This window comes from Ascaphus truei, chromosome 3, assembly GCF_040206685.1.
Source record: "Ascaphus truei isolate aAscTru1 chromosome 3, aAscTru1.hap1, whole genome shotgun sequence".
NCBI classification, from domain to species: Eukaryota; Metazoa; Chordata; class Amphibia; order Anura; family Ascaphidae; genus Ascaphus; species Ascaphus truei.
This window is the reverse complement of record NC_134485.1, coordinates 25,965,714-25,991,154: the sequence shown is the minus strand read 5'-3', so window position 1 is coordinate 25,991,154 and position 25,441 is coordinate 25,965,714. Positions and strand designations below refer to the sequence as shown.

The 25,441-nt window shown below is 41.1% G+C and overlaps 1 protein-coding gene across 8 annotated transcripts in view; it reads right to left on the bottom strand.

Annotated features, from left to right (window-relative positions):
- RUNX1 (RUNX family transcription factor 1) overlaps positions 1 to 25,441 on the bottom strand; it is a 276,130-nt gene that overhangs the window by 26,331 nt on the left and 224,358 nt on the right. For 3 of the 8 annotated variants that reach the window (XM_075593807.1, XM_075593809.1, XM_075593808.1), the window contains one exon: positions 11,795 to 11,986. The exons of 1 other annotated variant lie outside the window; for it this stretch is intronic. In XM_075593807.1, coding sequence (XP_075449922.1) covers positions 11,795 to 11,986 — 192 coding nt within the window. Of the gene's footprint in view, positions 1 to 2,938; positions 3,105 to 11,794; positions 11,987 to 19,499; positions 19,572 to 22,684; positions 22,988 to 25,441 lie in introns of all 8 variants that reach the window. 4 more of the 8 variants (XM_075593804.1, XM_075593805.1, XR_012800370.1 and 1 more) reach the window with 3 other exon arrangements.

Sequence of the window (25,441 nt, the reverse complement as noted above, 5' to 3'; positions counted from 1 at the left end):
TCTGAATGTATGTATGTGTGTGTGTGTATATATGTATGCATGTGTATGTGTGTGTGTGTGTGTGTGTGTGTGTGTGTGTGTGTGTGTGTGTGTGTGTGTGTGTTTGTGTGTGTGTGTTTGTGTATATATGTATGCATGTGTATGTGTGTGTGTGTGTGTGTGTTTGTGTATATATGTATTTGTGTGTCTGCACAAATCCAATTTTTTTTTATTTTTAACAATGTTTTTTTTTTAATAAATAATAAATTACACTTAAACACACACACACACACACACACACACACACACACACACACACACACACACACACACACACACACACACACACACACTGTATACTCAACAATATATACTCACACAGTATACTTACGAAAAGCATGCGGCACGTGGAGGCGCGTTCGCATAGGCACGCGCTGTCGCGTGGCCGCATGCTGTATATAACAGCCCTTAGTATGTGTATTAGGAATTCAAACGCTGGGTTATTATAGGGGGTGGAGGGGCTAGTCACAAATGGTAAAAAAAAAAAAAAGTGGTGCGAATGCCAAAAGTAATTTCTTTGGTGTTTCCCCGACGTGAGTCACTTTTGTTTTTGACCTGATGGGGAGCTCTGCCATCTTCTTCACCGACAGCTTGATTATGTGCAATGATCAAAAGACCTAAAGGGGAGAGGGTTATATGCCAGGCCTTCTCTAAAATATAATAATAACGGGGCACGGATTTTATTTGGGCTGCTAAGTACTGCCAGGTAGGAATGGGTGGAAAAATCCTCAATGTGCTTAACCGAAGAGGATACATTTGCCATAAGGAGGGGTAGTATTTTTGCACTAAACCTTTAGCATTGGCAGCCAAGGCTAAACTTGGCTAAGCCCGAACCTGTGTGGTTTGCACTCACTAAGCCTTTGAAAGGCTCTTGTGCCATATTTACGAAGTGTTGCTAAGACATAAAGTACCTTACGGTCATTCAAGGTGCCTCATGGCTTAGCAACACTTGGTAAATATGGCCCTATATATTGATGTCTTTTATGTCAGGTGCCGTCTCGTTATGGGTGTGATTTTTAATTAGCATCCTACTTACTTTGTTCGCGTTTTATTTCAAAAGTTGGATATGACATTGGGCAAAATAAAGCAAAAACGTCCTTTTTACAAGCCAAGAAATCACCCCTCATATCACAAATAAACGAGGAGCTCCCTCACTCCAACAGAACCACATCGAATACATAAGAAGTGTGTGTAAATATTGATTGTGCGGGAACATGAAACTAGTGAAAGATGTAGCTTTGGTCTTCCCTATTAATGTTAACAGGATCGGGTGTGTGATTAATTGAGGAGCCCATTCTATAGATTTCTGTTCTATGAACAAAGAACTTTGTATTCGCATCTGCATTCAATCTGAACCCCTTCAGTGTACATCTGCGTCACCCCAAAGGCGGACAGCCTTTGATGCAGTCGAAGGGCAGCCAAGGGGTGTGAGCCGTTTGGTGATGTTAAAGCTTCTCTATTTCAAACTCACCAGCCCTTTATCGCCTGTACTCAATTTTCCAACTCTACCTGTCTATGAAATGTCTGTGAATTGACTATTTTTTAAATGTAGCCATGTATTGTTATAACTCTGTGCCCAGGACATACAGCAAGGCCCCACTTCTCGGCGCCCCGCTTTTTCGAGATCCGCCTGATATGGCGGTACCGAGAAAGGGGCCGCCATGTCTGCCATGTACTGAGAAAGGGCCGGTCCGGGGTCGCGCATGCGGAGAATGTTTTTTTTGCCGATGTTGCGCATGCGTAGAACGGTGCATTGCCGTTCTGCGCATGCGCACATAACGAAAATCGCTGGTTCCGCTTTCTGGCGATTTTCGCTTTGCGGCGGGTCCTTAGAACGGAACCTGACGCATGCCCGGGGCCCTCCTGTACTTCAAAACGAGTGGTAACTCTCAATGTATTACTTCCTGGTAAAACATTTTTATAAATAAATATAAATGGATAGAGCTGGAGAAGGAGGAGGGGAGGGAGGTGGTTTGAGTGGTCCTGTATAGGCAATGGAGATCAAAAGAGGGCGGGATATTTATAGGAAGAAGTGGGAGATTTTTGCAACAAACAGTTTAGCTTGGAAAATATACAAATTAAATTCCCCCTACTATGTCTCACCTCCGGAGAGCAAACTCTAAGAGCCAAGAATGGAAGAAGGTACATTTACTGTGCTAATAGCACAGAGGGCTACTAGTACTTTGATATAATAGTTTACACTATAAAATCCATCACGACTGTCTCTGAGAGGAAAGATGACCTCAAACATATATCCGGTTTATCACGCACAAAAAGCTGCAGTACATCATAATAGACTAATTTAAAAAAAAAACATTTAATACATGTTATCCGTGTTTGATAAAGACTTTACAGGCTTATTACATTGATCCTTATTACATTTATTCTCCAAACTTTGTATTGAGCACCAAACATTTATTCTATTTGCTCTAATGATCAGGGTTCTAAATCTGGGGGGCTGAACTCCAGTCCTCAAGCCACCTCCCCCCTCCCCCCCCAACAGGTCAGGTTTTCAGGATATCCCAGCTTCAGCAAAGGTGGCCCAATCAGTTCCTGGTGCAACATTTATGGCTTAATAGAGAGGCTCGGTCTTTGATTAAAAGACTGCATATCTTCAGCATATCCTGTGCTGAAGCTGGGATATCCTGAAAACCTGACCTGTTGGGGGGGGTGGGGGGGGAGGCTTGAGAACTGGCATTCAGCCCCCATGTTTAAATAACCCATCAGGCCTCCTATCTGCTCATCCCATTGTAACAATGTGTCACATAACAACATGGCACTTCGATCTGTCTGAATGCTTTGCATTTCTGATCACCCGACATACTCAAACTCCAAAATATTGGTACAGAGCCACCGCCATTGTCTTGAAAGAGCTTGCGTTGCTGTACAGACATGTTACCTGCAGGCTTGTTTGCCAGCACTCTGATAAACACTGCATTGTATTTCTTCTCGCTAGTGCCTTAAGCACTTAAAGTGTGAATACACTTTTGTGTGGAAGATTGATGTTGTTCTCTCTCGATGCCCAAAATGTGGCTATTTTCTTATAATCAAAGTGATCTTTGGCACTATAGAAAAAGGAAAAAGTAATTGCCCCTCAATATTTTTTTTTTTTAAGAAACTTATAACAGCCTTAATTTAAATTGATTGCCTGAGAAATTCACTTTAAATGCAAATTGTTTAGTTTATTCTAGTTGCTTCTGACAGGTTTTTTTTCCCCACACGCTCTTAATTAACCTGGCAATCCTTGTAGAGAGAACCGCATTGAGTGGCAACTTGTTTCAAGATCTTCTTCAAATGATCGGATTACTTGGTGAGCAAATCAGATGTGATATACATGTACAAAACCGGTGTCGGCTGTTGTGACCTCGGGGATGTAACTTTATCTCCCTGTGCCTCAGATATCAAATCATTGATTGTAAGCTCTGCGGGGCAGAGACTGTGCATGTAACATTTTTATTGTGCTGCATACCGCGCGCTAAACTGTAATTGTGACGCGCTTTGAGTCCCATTGGGAGAAAAGCGCTATATGAAAATAAATTATTATTATTATTGCTAAACCATGTGAATCAGATAAGGGAAACATACATGAAAGTACTGAAGCACTGGAAGACTGGAAAAATCCCACACATACTTATATATCATACTCAGTACAAGGTATACTACTACCAAACATGAAAAAATATTTCTAAGTATTGTTCTTCACTTTTACAGTGCTGTAGAGACATTATTTTCTACCAATGCAAGGACTGTTTATGGAGTTGTTCTGCATAACATTCAATACAAGTACTGTACAATTGATCATTTACTATTGTGTAGAAATGATATATTTTGATGAATTTATGGTCTGTCCTTGATTATGAATGGCAGCAAAAGAACTCAAATGAATAGTTGACAAAGAGGTTCAGTTCATATTTGCAGCCTATTCTAAGTATAATAACAAGCTTATCTCAGGGACATTTCTGCTAAAGTTTACAGTGCACATTCGGAAGACCTCCAAAATACAAACCTCTTTTTAAGCCACAGTTGAAATATCTTTTTTTAAATAAACCACGCAGTTGTTTCTTATGATTAATCACTGCTCGGGTGGATACACGCTATGGCATTTTTTTTTTCTTCTTTGATTGACTTGAACAAATGGGAATTATATTAAAAGGATATTTGTCTTTCCATATATGTCTCCTCCCTGCTACTGGAAACCACATCTGAAAGAATCATACTGTGTGCCCTGCCTAGATAATAAAAAATCCATTGCCTAAATGCTATATATTTTTGTATTTCTATTCATTGTTTTAAAGTTGGTTCTGTGCTTCTATTGTGTGCAATCATCAGAGTCCCACATCAATTTTAATAGGGTTTACATGGCAAAAAAAAAAAGTAGCACCAGATGTATTAAATAATAATTGCCATTGAAACCAAAGGGATTTTTGTTTTTTCATTGATAAACGTGGAACAATTGGATGCCCCAGAACTACAGTACACCAGATGTGGCCTCACTCAAATGAATGGGACTTAGAAGCTTCCCTGACACAGAAAAGCAGCGAGACAGTATACTGAATGGTGGCCACCCACTTCTCAGTAATGGAACAGGTATGGGGGACCTGCGTTAGATATTTAGATACAACAGCCCTTATTCTGTAAGCCCCCATATCGCACGGAAAGTGCCATTCACGTTGGTATCGGAGACTACAGAAAGGGCCACGGTTAGTTACTTTCTCTTTTCATTGTGCATTGTATGGAGGAGGGGGGGTTCCTGTCACCTTTTTTTTTTTTAACCACCATTGTAATGTGCGTAGATAAGAGGGGAACCGCCCACCATGGAAATGATAAAGTGTCCTTGTTACTTTGTACAGAAATGACAAGCCCCTCACTTGCTGCACGAAGAAATCTTTCCGGGGGAAAGATGCGCAGAACTTTGATCCCAGCGCAGCGCTTTTGGGCTTCACAGGAACGCCGGAAAAGAAGGACGTGTTTTTTGTCCCAGAAGATTATAAAAATGGTAAACCTTAAAAATGCCTGTGAGGCAAAAAGCATTGCACCTGGGAGAGTACAAAAGGCTGCCCTGCTAATAAGAATATCCCTTTGCATGGTTTTGCATGCCCAGAGAGCAGGTCTGTAGATAATATGCTTTGTTTTCTTTAATTTATGTTCAGTCTACGCGCAGTCATCTTTCAACCTCATACGTGTTTGATGTGGTGGGCCTTCATTCCCCTCTTTTGTCTGCGGACTTGTTTGGTTAGATGTTTCAAAGTAACAGGTGTACGTTTGCTCCTGTGGTATGAAGGTAGCGTGTTGTAAAATGTGATTAGAGCACCAAGTTTATGGCCCTCTGACTTGCACATGCACATACTGTTCTGTTGACGGGAGCATCTCTCTGTTCAGTTACTGTATGCAGCTCAATAAATCAGGGAGTTATAAGCAGCTTGAGCCCTGTATAAAAGGAATCCTGAGCAAATAAACAGTGGTTAGGCGGCATGGCAACCTGTCTCACTTCTTTTTCTCGTAGCTGCACAAATAGCTCGTGGTTCCTTTTTCGTGGGTGTCAGGCTTTGGATTACGGAGGAATGCAAAACTACCTTCCCTGGACAATGTCTAGATCAGAATATTAATCGGAAGCCGTGCTGACCATTTAGTTTTAGAATCTATTTCGATGCGCTCTTCCTATGCAGGTGCTAGTGAAAGTAGAAGTTCTTCATGGCAACTTTGTCTTCTTTAGAAACCCTTTTTTTTTTTGAAGTGAAACTTCCTTAGTGGCACCTCATTCGTGATGGGGCAAAAAAGAATTGTGGAGACAGAAATGAAACGGATGTGACGTCAGTGCTGGCAGTTGAGGCCGGGCTGTGTTCTGGCTCAGCCCGACCCCAACACTGACATCACACCCGCTCCACAAATCAGATGCGGCGGCGGCGGCGATAGCCGCCGGCGCCGCTGCTAATCATCCCCCCACACCCCACCCAGCCCCACACCCCCCACACACCATGACATATGCGGCGGCGATAGCCGCCGCTCCTAACGGCCGCTGACATGCTGCGCAGCCTCTCTCCTCCCTACCTCCGCTTTCCTGCGTCCCGCTGACTCAGCGCCGCCGGGGTCGAGGAGAGGAGCCCAGGGATCATGGAGGGTATCCGCCGCCGCAGCTCATAACGAGCTCTGCTCCCCCCACCCGCTGACATGCGGCGGCGGCGGCAGCCCTCAAAATTTAATTGCCGCCACTCCTGCTGACCTCCCTCGGCCGAGGCATGGAACGGGGGGGGGGGGGGGGGGTAGAGTGAGCTGCGTTCCCCACAGCACCAAGCCAGCTCCCGCTGACGATGACACGCTGCCCCCCTTCCCCGCCGACACTGCCTCTGCCCACGCAGCACTTCCGGAGGGGGGGGGCCTTTATTAGGTATCTGCCCGGTGCCCGGTGTGGCCGCGTCTCGCCGGGGGGTGGGGGGGGGGGCGAGGAGAGACTCAGGCAGAGCCGCCGCGGGTCCGCAGCTCTGCCTGTCTGTGAGGGGGGGGGGGGAGGGAGGAGAGTCTCAGGCAGAGCCGCCGCGGGTCCGCAGCTCTGCCTGTCTGTGAGGGGGGGAGGGGAGGGAGGAGAGTCTCAGGCAGAGCCGCCGCGAGTCCGCAGCTCTGCCTGTCTGTGAGGGGGGGGGGAGGAGTCAGGAGAGAGGGGGCAGGACACAGAAAGAGAGACACACATACAGTGACAGACACACACACATACATATATACACACACAGACACACACACTGACTGACACACATACACACACACACACTGACTGACACACATACACACACACTGACTGACACACATGCACACACACTGACACATACACACACACTGACTGACACACATGCACACACACTGACACATACACACACACTGACTGACATACACACACACTGACTGACATACACACACTGACTGTGAATAGGTTAGGGGGATGTGTGAGGTGCAGGGGGGCTGCGCATACGTCACACGGTCACACGCACGCACACGGTCACACACACACGCACATGGTCACGCACACACACACAGTCACACGCACACACACACAGTCACACGCACAGTCAGTCGCGCGCACAGTCAGTCGCGTGCACACGCACTGTCACGTGCACTGTCACGTGCACTGTCACGCGTACACGCACTGTCACGCGCACAGTCACACACAGTCACGCGCACAGTCACACACAGTCACACAGTAACACGCACAGTCACACGCACAGTCGCACAGTCACACGCACAGTCGCACAGTCACACAGTCACACGCACACACACAGTCACACGCACACACACACAGTCACGCACACACACACAGTCACGCACACACGAGGAATTCACGCTTAGTGCAAATACAAGGGATGTGTACGCATGTTCTAAGTCAAATTTATTTGCGTTTTGTCAATGAAATTGTATTTTGATTTTTAATTAAAACATCACCAATACAAATACAATTTCTGTGACAAAAGTCAAAGAAGTTTCACTTACTATGCGCGTGCACAGCACACACAGCTTTTTTTTTTAAACCTTTCTCGTACTAAAGTGGAATGCAACATATTACAATGCATTGCAAATAAAAAATACCACTTGTGGTGCATTTGCATGTCTCGGACAGGTCTACAAACCCTGTCTTTCCCCATTATCTCCTAGCATACAGTGCTTGCACGGCAGCCCGGCATTCTGGGTAATGACATGCAAATGAGCACTCACAGTGAGTCACTCTTTACTTCTGATCCATTCTAACATGGACCCCTATACATTAATGCCTGCCGCAATACACAGCTTTCCAGCACAGCCTGGGTTAAAGAAGGGCATAGCCAGACAACCTACTCACAGACAGCTATTTCGCCCCTTTGTGTCTCATTAGTGCAAAAACTCTGGAACTACAAGGATTAGGGGGAAAAAAGCGACCAGGGATTGCACAAAAGCATTTATTCAGCAGTGTTACTTCAGTTTTGGTTAAGTGCAAACATCATTTCAGCTTTGCACCTAAAGCAGTTGGTTGCCCATGTGCATTAGATTGATAAATGCCAGTCACTATATCTTAAGTACCTCAGAAGTGAAAGTATCAAAGACAAAGCAGACAGAGAGGACGGGTTTGCAGGCCCCTCCGGCAGCCAAGCGTCTCCTACCGCCTCTCACAGCCACAAGGCCCAGAGGAAATAAGTGGCTATATCAATGTGTATTTTTTGACAAACCTCTCACGGCAATAATTGTCTTTCTGATCTGACTGAGCAGTAACAAAAAAAAAAAAAAAAAGTTTGCTATCATTATTGATAAAATACTATAAAACAAGTTACATTTTGACAATCCAGAACCAGAAAGAAAAAAAAAAGTCTGCATTTTGGTGAAGAAAGGAGAGTGTAACATTTAGCGGAGAGTGTCCATGTGAGGCCGTTATTTAACACGTGGGGAAGACGCCCTTCCAGTGCTGGAGAAGAATTCCGCTCCATTCAAGAGAATCAGACTCCAACCTTCTCCAGCACCGGGAAGCGGTTTCTCAGCATGCTAATTATGAGCCTAAGCAGCATAACATCCATTTGATTTCATTGGGATATGGTGGGACATGCTTGAGATGTGTGACAGTGTGTAGGAGCCGCCACCTGTTGTCTCTTCAGCCATCAGTACAGCGGTTACAATCCGCACTGTATCATATTTAAAGACCATTGCAAACATTTTAAGCAATCATTCCCGCTTTTGCATGGCCCACGGAAGACGCGGCAGTAAGATTACAATGCTCTGAAAGCAGCGAATGTATGAATAATGCTCTGTGTAATGCAGGATTACATTGTTTCTTTTTTTCCCTTAGTATAACATTGGCTCCCTTCACAACTTATTGGTTAACGTATATTTACAAAGTAATTGTTCTGTGCTCAAATGCAAACACATGGAAAATCGAGGGGATAAACTTTGATGAACTTCCTATTGGAAGGATGTATGTGGTAGGACTATAAAAGATAAGAATGCTGTCTTTAAACAAGGTGAACACAGTCTGAAGCCCCAGTGCCACCACTCCTGACCTTGGACAGTTCACTTTATGTCCCTGTCTCAGGCACCAAAACTTAGATTGCATGAAAGTACGTATGTATTGTATGTCTTTATTTATATAGCACCATTAATGTACATAGCGCTTCACAGCAGTAATTCACGTCACAATCATTTAAATAACAAATAATATAAATAACACATAAACGGGAGTAGTGCTTCAGACATAAAAGTAACATTTAGGAAAAGTAGTCCCTGCTCCGAAGAGCTTACAATCGAAATGGTAGGTAGAACGTACAGAGACAGTAGGAGGGCGTTCTGATAAGTGCTTCTGCAAAGGGCCAAGCTTTATGTATCAGGTGTAAATTATTAAGCAGGTGTGTTTTAAGGTGGATAGAGAGGGTGCTAGTTGGATATTGATGGGAAGGGCATTCCAGAGGTGTGGGGCAGTCAGTGAGAAAGGTTTAAGGATTGTAAAGTGTCAATGCAAGAACTCGTCCCTGCAAAATTCTAGGCACATTGCTGTGTAGCTGTTAGTGCTACATAAGAAATATATTATTACATTTTATAACACAGATACATATGATCAAGAGATAGATATATACTGTATGCCTTGGAAATGTATTAGACGAGTTGCCCCTTTGAGACTTATTTTTCTGCACCCATGACTGTTTTATGTGTGTGTTTTTTAAAGTCTTGTTAGTTTAAGTTCAGCTGGAGGTACAGACACCTCCTCATGAAGAACACTGTGAAGATATAAATCAAAATATTGGCTTGGTACACAGGACTGTACGTTCCCCCAGGCTGCAGAAGGACAATACAGAAAAAGAGATACATTTTCTTAACACCTTTTCTGCAGAAGAAACTTCAACCCACTGCCTTGTACTTCAGCAGTGATTAAGGGGTTACCCCAAATACCCATATTGCTGCAGTGATATCACAGTGGAGATCTTGAACTATGAACTTCATTATCTACCTCCCTGAGCAGATATGTCAACACAAAGAATGAAGAAAAAGATATCTGGGCCACTCCATGGACCATGGTGAAAAATAAAAAAAATTACAATATTTATTTGAACAGGATTGACGTTCCAGCCCAACCTCAGCCCTTTGTCTCATCTTGGCAAAGGTCCGAAACGTCGATCCTGTTCAAATAAATATATATTTTTCACCACGCAAACTGGAGTGCCTGGACATCTTTCCCTACAGTATTGAAGTTCCGATTGGATACATGATTCAGGAGCCCCCCATGGCAGGACGTCAAGAATAAGACACCACCCATTGGATATATATGTCACTGCGCCACCTACTGATACTCCCCAAATCAAAAACAGATGCATCTGGAGCAAACCTGGAGCCAAGAACCTTCATACATTAAATAGAAAGATGCAAACGACACTTTGCATTTTTCTCCAAAGTTGGCATAAAGGCCTAAATAATTCCAACCCGTTGAAGTTAGAATTATTCAACTAAAAGATCCGGACACTTTTCTCACTACAAACAGCAGAGTTGACCAATTTGACCATTTGGACTTTGACAGCGATATACTGTATAAGGCAAAATACATCTAATATGAGGAAACACCCTAAACTATTAATTAAAGTAGCATTGCAGGGTTGGTAGATAATGAGCACAGCTAGAAAACAATGTTTTACCAGTAAAAAATATATATTACTGTATTGGCCTGAATATAGTGCTATGTTTTTTTTAACTAAAAATGTCCTTCCGAAAACTGTACTCGTATTATATGCGCAGCCTAATACCTTCTATTTTTCATGTAGAACACCTTCCAAATGTTAGGGTCGTATTATGTGCAAGGCCGTAATATATTTGGGGCAATATGGTACTTTCGGCACGTGACCCCGAAATTGGTACTACAGTATTTTGAAGTGGGAATAAGCGCAGCCAGAAAAAACATTTGCCCTGGTCCCCATATTGATAGTGCAGAATATGAAGGAGGAACCCAAGCTGAAGTATTGTACTGACTGCACCTCAATTCTCTCTACGTAGCATTAAATAACAAGACTGCAGGCTTTGGTTCATGCAAGAGTCACATCGGATACTGTAATATCCCATGTGGCAAACAGACTAAGAAGGAATGACTGCTGATGTCAGGAGGGACATAATTGGTAATCACCAACTAGTTATTACATTGAAAGTAACAACATATATATTTTACACTTAAACCAGGCTGTTAAATGACTGAAAATTAGTGAGATTTGAGATTTATTGACCAAGATGATGACATGATATTTCAGTGACAAATAAAATCTACTATAGAGAGTCAGACTGGAGTGTGTGAGACCACTGATGGCAAAATGACTTATTTCATGTGAGTAAGACATACTTACAGTAAGTAGATATATCTATATGTGTGTGATATACAGGCATACCCTGATTTAAGGACACTCACTTTAAGCACACTCGCGAGTAAGGACATATTTTCAATAGCACCATAGCCCTGTGTCCGTAACAGCAATACCGTCTCCCTACCTGTACCGGAGCATCGATAAGTGGAAAAAAAGTAGTGCTTCACTTTAAGTACATTTTCACTTTACATAAATGCTCTGGACCCATTGCATACGTTAATGCGGGGTATACCTGTATATATATATATACATTTTTTTATATGATGTTTGTTTCTCTTGTTGTTAAAAAGAAGAAGAGATTTCCCCTTTGGAGTCACAAGCCTGCATTGCTGCTTAACTTTACAAGACAAAAAAAAAACTGACAATGACTGAGATAGCCAAGATATGGGTCTCTGTGTGGGTACAGTACTTACCCTGTATCTGACTCTGTGGCTGAGGATTAAAAGCAGTGGAGTGGTTCAGGGAAGCTCGTGGGTTGGGTGTGGGAGTTGGGTGATGTGGGCTGACCCGCATGGCTGTGCGACGTAACTGCTCCAGTTCACTCAGTCGCTCTGAAAAGGACAAGCTGCCAGGCTTTGTCTGCTCATCTAGTTTCTGACGATGTCCTATTAATGGGGGAGCGGGAAGAAAGATCAGAAAACCTCTCTGGTATATAGAACCTCCATTTTAAATATTGACTATCAAAGGGCCTATGCAGTCTATGGGCTGATCCACATTTTACCTCAAAAACACTTATGCACATGTCCTTATTGTTCACATAAAAGTCTAAGAGACTTTGTATCAACAGTTCCAAAAAATTAATGTCCTGTTTTCAAAGGCTTGTTATTCTGTCTGATTGTTCCCACTTCAGAAAAATTCTCAATGGAGAAACGTACAAGTGACACAGACTTCAACTCAGAACAAACTACCATTAAGGTTTAGAACTTAATAAAGCTCCTTAAAATATAGCACCTTTCTGTTGCTCCAAATAACCTCTCTCCATACACTCGCAGATCTTGATGTATTGACACTAGGAGGTGCATGTCCACACGTAGACGTGAAAAATGGTGCAGCCTCGTTCACAAGCTATTCGCTAAACGTGAAGTCAATGTGCATTGTAAATTTTGCCAACTTGTAAACCGTTCGAAAATCTCTATAATCATGTGACACTAACTCAATATACACTCACACAGTATAACACTGACACGCAATACACTCACGCACATAACACAGTCACAATAAGATGCTCACTAACACATTGACCCCGGGAGTCTTGGCTTTAATGGCAGTTACTACAAGATCCAGTGCGATGTCCATTGTCTCAGTCTTTCTTTCTCTCCCTCCTGGATCGCATCATTTTATATGCTGCCATTTCCCCCCATGTCTGGATGGATGATACAATCCAAAACTAAGGGGCCTATGCAGTAAACGGCGATAAGGCCTATCTCGCCAGTTTTTTGGCAAAAATGCCTACTGCGATTCAGTAAGCAGCGAGAAGCTGGGGAGATAAGCAAATAGGATAGGAGAGGGCGAGGGTACAGGAGAGACGTGGTGGCCCATCCACGTCTATATCGGGAGAGGACAGTCTTGGATGGGCTTACGGAGGACAAAATCATTAGGCGATATTGGGTTCAGCAGCAATCTTATCTCTTTAAGAAGAGATAAGAGAAGATTTAGATTTTGTCACAGCCAGAGGTCCAAGCACCCGGGGCTTGTTAAAATGCTGTGCTCATTACATTTTCTTGCTTCTGTGTCTTTTCAGATACATGATGTTACACAACATTTTGTGGTAATGTTGTTTTTTTTATAAGTGACATTATTTTTATTATCACATATCCAGTTTGTCAAATACTCCCATCGACATAAATATATTTTAACATTAATTGTTAGAAAGTAGATAGGATTTATGTTCATGAAAAAAATCCTTGTGTATTGTTTATGTCACATATAAACAAACACAACAACACATTTTACATACAATACATCTGTTATGTGAAAAAAAGATGAGCCATATTTGCATACTACCTAGCTAACATCAAAACATGCCATTTATTATTAAATGTACTATGGATGTTTAATGTCATAAAATAATATTCTTTAGTAAGGTTTCAAATACAGATATCTGCATGTTTCATGATCCTCTCAGATATGGATAAACACCTCACAAGTTAGATATACAATATGTTTGACATAATAGAACAATTGTGTCAATAACAATATATAAGTAGAAATATGATTACATGGTACAATGTTTTTAAATTATTTGAATATGATGTATTATAGGTGACCCATGAAACGGGATCAGACCGTGGCTCTTAACCCCACTGGCTAACCCTCAAACCCCTGCAGAGGAAAGATATAATGCGGCACACATATCCACTAGGTTGGTTATAGAGAGGACATTTGGACTGTTAAAAAGTTGGTTTAGATGTCTGGATCACTCAGGTGGTGTCCTACAGTACAGACCTAAAAAGATGTCTGACATAGTGATTTGTTGCTGCATTCTGCACAATATTGCACTACGTCATAATCTTCAAGGCGACATACAGAAGTGTCTGGAGGAGGATCCTCCTGTCCATGCTGCAGGGGATCATGATCAAACAGCCAGTGGGGTGGAGACACATCTGAATGTGATAAACAACTATTTTTCAGGTAAGCATCAATGTATATGTTCACATGAATATATACATTCATTCATGTTTATTACAATGACATTTGACAAATATTATCATCTTAGGATAGGGATGCCAGTAAACAACTTCTATGACCAAGTACTTCTGTGTGTACAAAAACATCTGGCTAAGGTATGTTAAGCTCAAAGAGCTTGGATAAAAACATTTAATAACATGTGTAACATGTGTGCATGAGAGGACAATGTTGAGCATGTGCAAATGTGATGTTAATTGTTGTGTTGTGTATGCGTTAAAATTATGTATTTGTTATTTTTTATTTATATTTAACAATTCATAATTGAAGACATCAGTAAAAATGTACAGACATGAAAGTATACCATTACATCTATTTTGTTTAACATGATGTACTCTGTGTTTATATATAAAGAAAATGTTTGGATGAAATATTAACATATGTACGTGCCAATTATATACATTATAACGAACTGAGATAACAAAACATGTATGTCCTTTCTCTATCAGAAATGGCTTCATTTTTCTTGGCCAAAAAAAAAATGTGATTCAGTATTTGTGAGTTAAGGATGAACACGGGCATAGGACCTTATAGGTATTAACAGATTACTTGAAGTGTTTTAAATGTGTTAATTCAACTTTTTTGGCATTGCCACAGTCCATGAGTCTCGTGTGCCCATGCTCTTTGGGGGGAGGGGGAGGAGGGGAACACTGTGTAGAATTGTTTTTGAACATATTTGTAAACGCGTACGCATAGGAAGTTTTAACATTAAACTCATGCACATGCACGAATGGAACACTCGGAACGCACATGCACTACAGCAAACAGCACAATTTTTGTACACCATCCCTTGCATAGCACAATATGTTGAATGTTTGCCTGTATTTGTTATGCTTCTTATTTACAATGTTTACATATATAAATGTTGTCATTTATTCTCTTTCTTGATCTTTAACATTATGTAAAACAAAAACATTTTTGGAACAAAGAAGTTGCATTATTGACAAATTAAAAAAATATATTATATAGAACATTCATAATAATAAAAAAAATTCCGTTTGTTAGCCGTATGTAATGAGTCCTCATTTAATAAGCACCAATAAATAATATTTTATTATGGTATGGTTACATCATCTTAATAAGTTACTGTAATGTGTTGTATTACAGTAATGTTGATTTTAATTTCATTGTAAACATATCTGAGAGACACATTTTCTTGTGTATGTGTACAATCAAACTTTATTCAACATTGTATTAAGGCTGACATATGCTTATCGATTATAGCGATGTGACCAATTGAACCTTTTAATATGTGTTGGTAAATTACTTTAAGATTTTATGTAGCTCTGAACGTATTTCACGTTGGCCATAATGTGCGGGCGCAATCTATGTTCGCGCACGTTAGCTGGGCGTATTAATGTAGATTTGCATAGTGCAAGGTTAGGCTCGTCAAGACCACGTAGCCACGTCACAAGAAGCCGCGCTATTTTTATTATTACATGCTGAATTGTCACTCATCGATAGCATGTGAAATTTAATATATATAGCATGTAGATAATCACTTGTCACTATTACAGTATTATTAATGCAGCTATGTGATGTGAATTAATAAACATTTTTTTATACTTGGAGGAGTACAAAGCACCTTCAAACATATATATGTATATATCTATTTTTTGTGTACTTCGTGTGCATGCGTGAAACATATGATGCATCTGATGCTCTCATATGTAATCAATGTAAGAGCATTTATGTAATTGAAGGAAAAAACATGATATGTACCTTTATTTTTAAATCCATTGTTACAGGCAGACAGATCCGCTTCTGGCATGGTTGAGTCAATCATGTCATCCTGCTGCATATACATCTCATTGCCAGCGTTAGGTTGTACCGCATCGGGTGGTGGCCAGGTCACGGGCTGTCCCAGGGTCACGTTTTGCCATGCAGACAGGTATTGTGCAGGGTAATTTTGCGTGATCCCATAAGCATGATCTCTAGAGTGCCAATCATATTGCGTGAGGCACTGTGCTGGTGTTTGAGAAGAGACACCACTCTGTGAACTTCCATTATGACAGGGATAACTAAATAAGCTATTATTCAGCAAATATGTGCCATGCTCCGAAACAATTTTAAACGATGATTGAACTTCCCAACAGCAGTACTTCTCATCTTTACGTGGCATAACTCGAATAAAACATTCATGCACGGATAAATTGTGTCTGACGGTATCTTTCCAATTACTAGGTTCATTAAATGCCTTGTAGTATGGGTATTTCTCTGAGATATACTCATAAATTTCACATGCTGTAGCTCTGTGATATTCCTGATTTTCAATAGCTTCAAATATCATAGCTCGGAATGATTCATTTGGACGTGTAAGCATATCAGAAACCCCTGCCATGTCTAATACCTTTGAGTTCTTCGTTTAAAATGATTTTCTCAAAGCATGTTTCTTTCGCACCCAAATAGTTACTTTGTATCAATGTGACGTAATTATGAAGGTCAAAATACAGAGGGAATTCTGTACGGATTTTAGTCTCCCACAAGAAGGTGTTAGAAATAATTGGATGTGAACATTGAACATTTGTAAATGTTTTCATTGCGACACATTAAGGCTGAAAAACTTTTTATATTGAATTAAGAAACATCAAAGTTCATGTATTTTGTTTATAAAAAGAAAGTAAAATGATTGTGTCAATTAAGAAGTATGTAGATACACATACATTGTCTAACGAAAGAGTCTAAAATTGCCTATCAAAAAATGAAAATATACAAACTATATATATAAATACAAATATATAATTACATTTATGTTTAAATATATACACACATACACACATTTTCTGTGTAAGAGACGTGTGTAGAGGTACGCAATGGAAACCGTTTAAAGTGAAACTAAAATTAGGCTTTATTGCGCCTGTCCCTTTAACACAGTAAAAACATTCAAAATAAGACAAAGTAAAACCTACTCCGCTTTGGAGAATATCTGCACATGTAGTCCAGCCCTCTCTAACTGGATGGTTAGCTAAGCTATTTAGCAGCCCAAATATATATATATATATATATATATATATATATATATATATATATATATATATATATACATATATATATATATATACATATATATATATATACATATATAGATATATAACAGTCCTATAAGAAAGTCTTATCTGTTTCTTGTAGTTGTAGGGGAAGCCTCTCTGCTCTACTGGGTCAGCACCCTTGTGTCCTAAGGCAATGCCTGTCCAGGTATAGAGGTTTGGTCCCCTTTGTCTTGCTGTCAGCCTGCAGTCTCTTTGCAGTTCAAGATATCTGTTGTTCCCCAGGTCAGCCCAGTTGTGGACTTGGGAACTCTGGTCTGTCCTTCCTGGGTCAGCCCCAATTGTGAGCTCAGGTATCCCCTTTCCTGTGTCTCAAATGACACTATTTCACAGAGCTCTGATTAGGCAGGTGGAGTTGGTTAATTGCTGGTGTGCAAATAACCAGTACACTGCTGGATTAGAGGCAACTTTCTTAACAGGGATAAGTTCCTGTTATACTCTGACATTCGATTATAAAGAAAAAAATGTTTGTTTTAAATAATTTAAACGTGTCAATAATTTGTTTTTTTATTTTCAAACATGTTTTTAATGTGTTTTAAAATATATTGACATTTAATTAAACAGTATCTCATTAAAACTTAACCAGTACACAAAAACAATTAAACTAATCTAATTGTGTTATTTCAATGAAAGTGAAAGCACATAAGTGTTTTTTTGCTATTACATTAACATAGATTTACAGTAATTAATTTTAAATTGTAGACCCCTTACATGAACTCTATGTAATGTTATTTATGTTTTATCACGTTCTTAAAAACACACAAAATTCTCTATATTAAATTTTCACTTGTTTTGCCATTGCTAATAGAATAAATATTACATCCCTGTTAATATATGTATATAAAAATAATAAACATTTTTTTCCTAATTTTAAGTGTATCATTCAATGTAAAAACAATTCCATAAACATTTTAAGCTTGTGTAACAAAGAACAACACCAACAAAGATTTTCATGTTTAAATAAAACATTTTATTTATTTTTGGCCTTTTGGGATCGGGTTACTGGCCTACATGTATTTGTCTCTCTGGAAAGTTCTCCTCGGTCACATACATTTCTCCCCGATCTTCCTGACAACCTTGGAGATTGTTGGCTTTGAATATTTTGTGGCTGAGCCTGTGGCTGCTGTTGATAAGCTTCCACAAATTGTGGGTGAGGCTGCTGTCGATAAGCTTCAACAAAGTGGGGGGTTGGGTGCTGTCGATAATCTTCAACAAATCGGGGGTGTGGGTGCTGTTGGTAAGCTTCACCTATTTGGGGGCGTAGCTGTGGCTGCTGTAGAAAGGCTTCAACAATTGGTGCCTGTGGCTTCGGTTCTGTGTATTCAGCATTTTGTGCTTGCTGCGGCAAGGGTGGTGTCAGTATAATACACTGTGGTACACAAGGTTTCTTAGTTTGAATAGATGTAGTAACTGCAGATTTTGGATGTAATTTTCGCTTTGTAATACTTTTTGCAGGTGTGTCTGTAGAGCCTTCAATAATGGCAGACAATGCTGCAGTGATCTTTGGAGATGACAATTGAACCGGGGTTCTGTGAGATTGGGTAACAGATGTCTCTGGTAAAAATACAGGACAATCAAAGGCTTCCACTTTTTGGGAAGTACGCATTCCTGCATCACCAGGTCTTGCAGAGGCACGAAACTGATTATGTTGGATGAAACTTGCAGCTATTGATTGAATGGATCTGTTCAGAATTTGCAACTCAACAGTATTTTGCAATAATATATCTTTTATACTGCTTATTTCAGATACCATCCTTTGTTGAACACACATCAGTTCTTGATGCCGTGTAACTTGGCTTTGCAGTAACCGATATTCAGCTAGCTCGATTGCGGACAAATTCTCTTTTTGGCCTGGGTCAGGAGGTGCGGTTGCAGGTTGATTTGGTGGTAATTCTGGACAGGTAACATCAGTATCAAAAGACAGACACGATGAAGCATCAAGTTCGGAGATGTGTCCAGGAGATGGAATATCTATTTTGACAAAATGAGTAGAGCATTCATAGATTATCACATATAAAAAATCCTGCAGATTTTTTTTTTAAGCAATGCATGTTGATTTCATTGACAGTAACACATTCAATTGTGTCATGAGTCATAATGAATGGCATTTTTAAAATTAAATTGTGCATCAATAATTTGACAAAAAGTCAATAATAACTATTGATTGTGAATCTTAACAATAAGTATTATTTTAGAATGATCATAATACATGCTTTATATAAATCAACTAAATAACTACATTTTGGTTAATGGAACATCAGATATCTTATGTTTTATAATGTAACTGTGCAGATGTAACTCACATCTGCTAGTGTCCTATGCTCATATGAATGTGTAGTTGTGGCATCTAAATTGACACATACGATTTATAATTTGAGGGCCTCACCTTCAATTAGTGGAGATCCCACTTCTGAACCTGCTCCTGTCAGCTGCACTGTTACGGTAGATTCACTTTGCACTATGTAAATTGGAGATAAGGCAGGTGTTAATATTGTTAAGTATATTTACATTTAATTATGATTCGTGTCAAATTAACACTAATTTGTTTGTTAAACTTTGTATGTGATAGATAAGACAAAAAATACTGCTCTAAGAAGTTTATAAGTTTTAGACCAGTGGTTTTGTCTACCCAATAGCCCCAGGCACCTCTCACAACTAATACAGACTGTAGCAAGAGCCTTAACCTTTCCCTTCCCCCCTCCCCTGCTTTCCCTGTTTATATGTGATTGTTTAACTGATCAGCAGTAGCTGTATATGCTAATTAGTAGAAAGGTTAGCATTAAATATTTATTTTTTTCCAAATACTATTTATTTATAAAAATGTTTTACCAGGAAGTAATACATTGAGAGTTACATCTCGTTTTCAAGTATGTCCTGGGCACAGAGTTATAACAATACATGGTTACATTAAAAGAACAGGGTTATACAGTGGGGGGGGATTGCACAGATACTAACAATAAAACAAACAAGACATACAAACATGAAACACTAGCACGGCCTAAATATTAATAAAAAGCATATTTATTAATGTGAAAAGTGCATAAACCGCATCCGGAGGGGTAAAATTACAACCCTACTCACAAAATGCTGGAAGGGTACAGGCAACGATCTGATGCGTGCAGCTGGGCTCTCAAGATGGCGACCGGAGCACTTGGGCTGGCGTCTACACGTGACTGAGATGCCAGGCAGATGACTCAGATGACGAGGCCTCTGGGCGGACGTGACGTCACCTCCGTTGTAATTTCTCCACCGGCTCACAGGACTCTAGTCCTCCAGTCCTCCTCAGCAGTCGCAATGTCGCCGCACCTCGGTTTAAAGCACTTATTGGGGACTGCAGATTTCTCCTTTGGAACTGCAGACTTCACCACACTGGAACACTCTAAAAACTTGAAACTTCCCGACGCGTTTCGTACGCATGCGCGTACTTCTTCAAGGGATGTGGAAGGGATGACTAGAGTCCTGTGAGCCGGTGGAGAAATTACAACGGAGGTGACGTCACGTCCGCCCAGAGGCCTCGTCATCTGAGTCATCTGCCTGGCATCTCAGTCACGTGTAGACGCCAGCCCAAGTGCTCCGGTCGCCATCTTGAGAGCCCAGCTGCACGCATCAGATCGTTGCCTGTACCCTTCCAGCATTTTGTGAGTAGGGTTGTAATTTTACCCCTCCGGATGTGGTTTATGCACTTTTCACATTAATAAATATGCTTTTTATTAATATTTAGGCCGTGCTAGTGTTTCATGTTTGTATGTCTTGTTTGTTTTATTGTTAGTATCTGTGCAATCCCCCCCCCCCCCCTGTGTTGATTTACTGCACTATTATCTGTTTCTTCTTCTTTTTCTTTTTCCACATATGCACTGCTGAGGTGAGAATCATCACTATTCATCATCCCAAGGACTGTATTTGGACTGTTACACCTTCTACTGGTCTGGTATTTACCCCTCTTTGGCGCCGGTTAACCCCTTTTTTTCCATTTGTTTCCCTGACTGGTTGTACCACCAGTCTTTCACCTGGCTGCCTGAACATTCATTTGATTTTATTTAATATTATTAGCGCTGTTTCGCACCTATTCTTTTTTTTTTCTAGGGTTATACAGTGAATTCACAGACATTTCATGGACAGATAGAGTTTGGAAATTGGGTACAGGGGATAAAGGGCTTATGAGTTTCAGATTGAAATAGAGCAGCTTTAACATCACCAAACATCAGCGAACGGCAGCAAACGTCTCACACCCTTTGGCTACACCAAAGGCTGTCGCCTATGGGGCAACGCAGACGTACACTGGGGTGGTTGAGATTGAATCTGTTGCAGCTGTGAACAAAAAGATCTTTGTGTCCTCTTGGCTCATTAACATTCCAGTGGGTGGGGTTGATGTTCCACAAAGTACAAGCACATGTTAACCCTTAGCACGCTGGTCCTGTGCAGAGGGGAGCAGTTCTTGGGGAGCCACATCAGGCTGTCCACCTTTGGGACAACACAGATGTACACTGGGGTGTGTAAGGAATCAGGGGCCACGTCCCCTGCAACGTGACCCCTCCTTACCCACTACCAGTATTGCAGCTGCTGCTGCCTCTGCCCCTCATTGCTACCCCTGCCGGCACGCGGCACTTCCTGCTACTCATGCCGTGGCCTCCATCTTGGATTCTCGTGCCGGCATTACAGAGCGCGCATCTATCCCTGGCACTTGTAACACGCGTGCCATGCCTGCCTCCGCCCCCCGCTCAGCCCAGGAGTTCTTGCCATGCCTCCTGCACTCTCAGCTGAGCCCTGTCACTCCCAGCCTCTCAGGAGCTGCTACTCGTCACGCCCCCGTCCGGATTGGTGGATACCGCTTTAAATACCCTGCTCTGTCACTTCCTCCTTGCTCTGCATAGCTCCTTGCTTCCTGTGTAGCCTGGAAACTGTGTTGTGCTCCTTTGTCTTTACCCCCTACAGATTTGAACCGGCTTGTCTGACTTACCACTCTAGCTCCCGACTTCGGCTTACCCATCACGATTCTTACCTCTCAGACCCTTGGACACGGAAACGGATTTGACTACAGAACTCTCTATACTCCTGAACTTGGCAAGTACAACGACTATTCTAAATCTTAATCCAGGCCTGGCCACGCTACAACCGGACCCGCTCCCTCTGCTGTCGGTGTGTATATTCAACCTCCCACCTCAGTACAGGGGACTGGCCTGGTCTGCGGGCTGCACAGCGTGACAGGGTGGTTGAGATTGAATCTGTTGCAGCTGTGAACAAAAAGATCTTTGTGTCCTCTTGCATCATTAACATTCCAGTGGGTGGGGTTGATGTTCCACAAAGTACAAGCACATGTTAACCCTTAGCACGTTGGTCCTGTGCAGAGGGGAGCAGTTCTTGGGGAGCCCCATCAGGATGTCCGCCTTTGGGGCAACGCAGATGTACAAATACTATGTTAAACAGTTTATTCTGGAAGTATACATAAACAGTATTTATGTATTTTTATGTTCACATACACAATAAAATAATGTTATTATGATACACCCACAAATGTTAAACACTAACACAAAATTAAGATTAAAAAAAAATTCTTGCTGTAAAAGTACCGACCTGGGGGAAACGGGTGATCGTACACCCCGATATCCTTATCACCAAGCAATCCTTCAACCATGATTGGTAATAGTTTATCCTTCAGCTGCTCCTCCAACGGAGTCAGCCATGGATTGGGTTCTGGAGGTCCTCCTCCAGTGCCTGAGGCATGCATATGTGTAGTTTGCAACTTGACATTTAATTTGCGTTTTATATCATCAAACTGCTTTCTGCAGTTATTATATGTTCTGGCCTGATTTCCACAGGATACAGACACTATAATTTTAGCCCATACGTCCTTTTTCATATGTGAAGTGGTCCTGCCTTTAAAAACAACAAAATTAAGTTGTTCATGTTAATGTCTTAGATTCAAATTTGTTTGCAAAACAAATGGGATAAAGCTACTAACATTTGGTTTAACATGCTGATTGAAAAATAATATCTATGACACATGAACATTATAAAAACTTCAATATATAGTAACCAAATGAATAATAATAATATGACATCTTTAAATACTATTATACAATTGCTTGATTCTTAACCTTGGCTCTAAGATTAGTACAAATCATAGTAAATAATTTTCTTACCTGCTAAGTTCCCATAAAGCTGATCATAATGCTACAAAATACCCGTCACAAGCACATTATTCTCCTCTTGATTGAAATGGAGATTTCTTGTTTTGGCCACTTTCTTCTTACGACCAGCTGTCGCCACTTGCTGACTGCCCTCCCCTTCTTTCAATGGAAGAGACTGCAGGAGCACAACACCATCGCCACCATCAGGGCTACCACCACCAGACACCACACCACCACCAGACACCACACCACCACCAGACACCTCACCACCACCAGTCCCCTGACTCACACGTGCACTACGACGCTTACTTCCCCCACCACCAACTCCACTCACCCCACCAACAGCACTCCCCCCACCAACTCCACTCCCCCCACAAACTCCACTCCCCCAACCAACTTCACTCCCTCCACCACTCCCGACTCCCATGTGTACACATACGCCTACTTTACACCACCAACACCACTTACACCACCAGTCACCGCACAATCAGTCCCCTCACTCCCACGACTCCCGTCCATACCTCAAGCACTCACAAATAACAAATAAAGAAATGAAACGACAAATTTACAAAACACTTTCAAACTGACAATAACACTAATATATAAACAAAACAAAACAACAGAAGACAATTCTCTAAAAATACACACCAACCGTATCAATCACCAAACCTCCAAACGCTTAGCTCTGTCTGTCAGTCACTACTCACTCCCAACCACACAGAGAAAGAATACAACAAACACAGCCTTTAAATAGGCCGCTCAAGACATTTTTGAGTCTTGCGAGATTAGCGCCAAATTCAATAAGCACATGAACGTGCCACGCCAATCCCGAATTTTCAGATGGCTGCGAATGTCTCCGCCGGAAACTCGGTAAGTTTAAAATTGTGGCTCTCACAGATATTCGGCCTTTCTGCATACCGCGAGGGCAAACCGGCAAAAACATGGCGAGTTCAAACCCCTGCCGAATGGGCCTTAGCGCCGTATACTGCATAGGCCCCTAATTCTGCAACAGGCTGGAGAAACGTTTCGCTAAAAAAGCGAAATAAAATTTAAAAAACGCACGTTACATGCTGTTCTGATGTCTACTTGTCTTCTCCTTCTCTACTGGATAAGCATTAATAGGACATTTGCACGCACACCAACAAATAGCAGCAGAACCCGTGGCAGCCGTCTTTAATGCCACACACAGAAAATACATATTATGGGGGGGTTCTCAGAGAGGTGTTATTCTTCTATTTCAAGAAAGTTTTTGTCTAGAAATATTCTTTAAATCATTAGTATATAGGAGTTTTTTTTTCTGGCATGCCATTTTTCCATTTGTCCAACATTAAACACATTTCCCATTTAGCAGCCTCCTTCTCTTCTGCTTTTACTAAAAACAAACAGAGGATTCTTTTCAAAATGTGCACTCTGGGCGTCACTTACAAGCTAGCTGACACTACTGCATGCAATACAGCAACTTTGGGAATTAGGCCCTCTCTGTGTACTGCAAATAAAAATACAGCTCAACCCCGTTATAACGCGATCCTTTACAACGTGAATCCGCTTATAACGCGATGCAAGCGTGGCTCCCAATTTTCGTATTTATGAATACTTTACAACACGATTATTGGTATCTTAAATACTTTATTGTGCAATGCATACAATGGTACATTATTTCTAACGCGATCAGATTTTTTGCAAGGGGGTTGAGCTGTATCACTTCAGAGCGCATTCACATCTCAGACAGGTCTGCAAACCTGCCTCTCCCCATTATCTTTTAGCACACAATGCTTCCACTGCAGCCAGGGATTCTGGGTAATGGCATGCAAATGAACACTCACTGTACGTGAAAATTCAGATTTTTTTTTGGACATGCCACATACAAAAGATGCCAATCTATCCATGTCTGTCTAAATATATGTCTACTATATAACTATTAAAAAAAAGTAGGTGTGAACCACTATTGTATTCCAACTGGCTCCTAAGAATGGCTTTCTTATTTGCAAGACTTAGCAAACCAGGTGGACAAGTTTGTCATGTCCAATATAATATCTTGGACCACTTCCCTGCCTGAGCATGTCTGCTTTTTTTTTTTTTTTTTAAATACAAGAAAAAGGATAATTTTTTCCAGTTGCACAAAATTTACATCTCAAAGCAAATTTCCAGTTGCTACAATTCTAAATCTAAAATGAAAGCGCGTATAAACTTTTATTAGGGT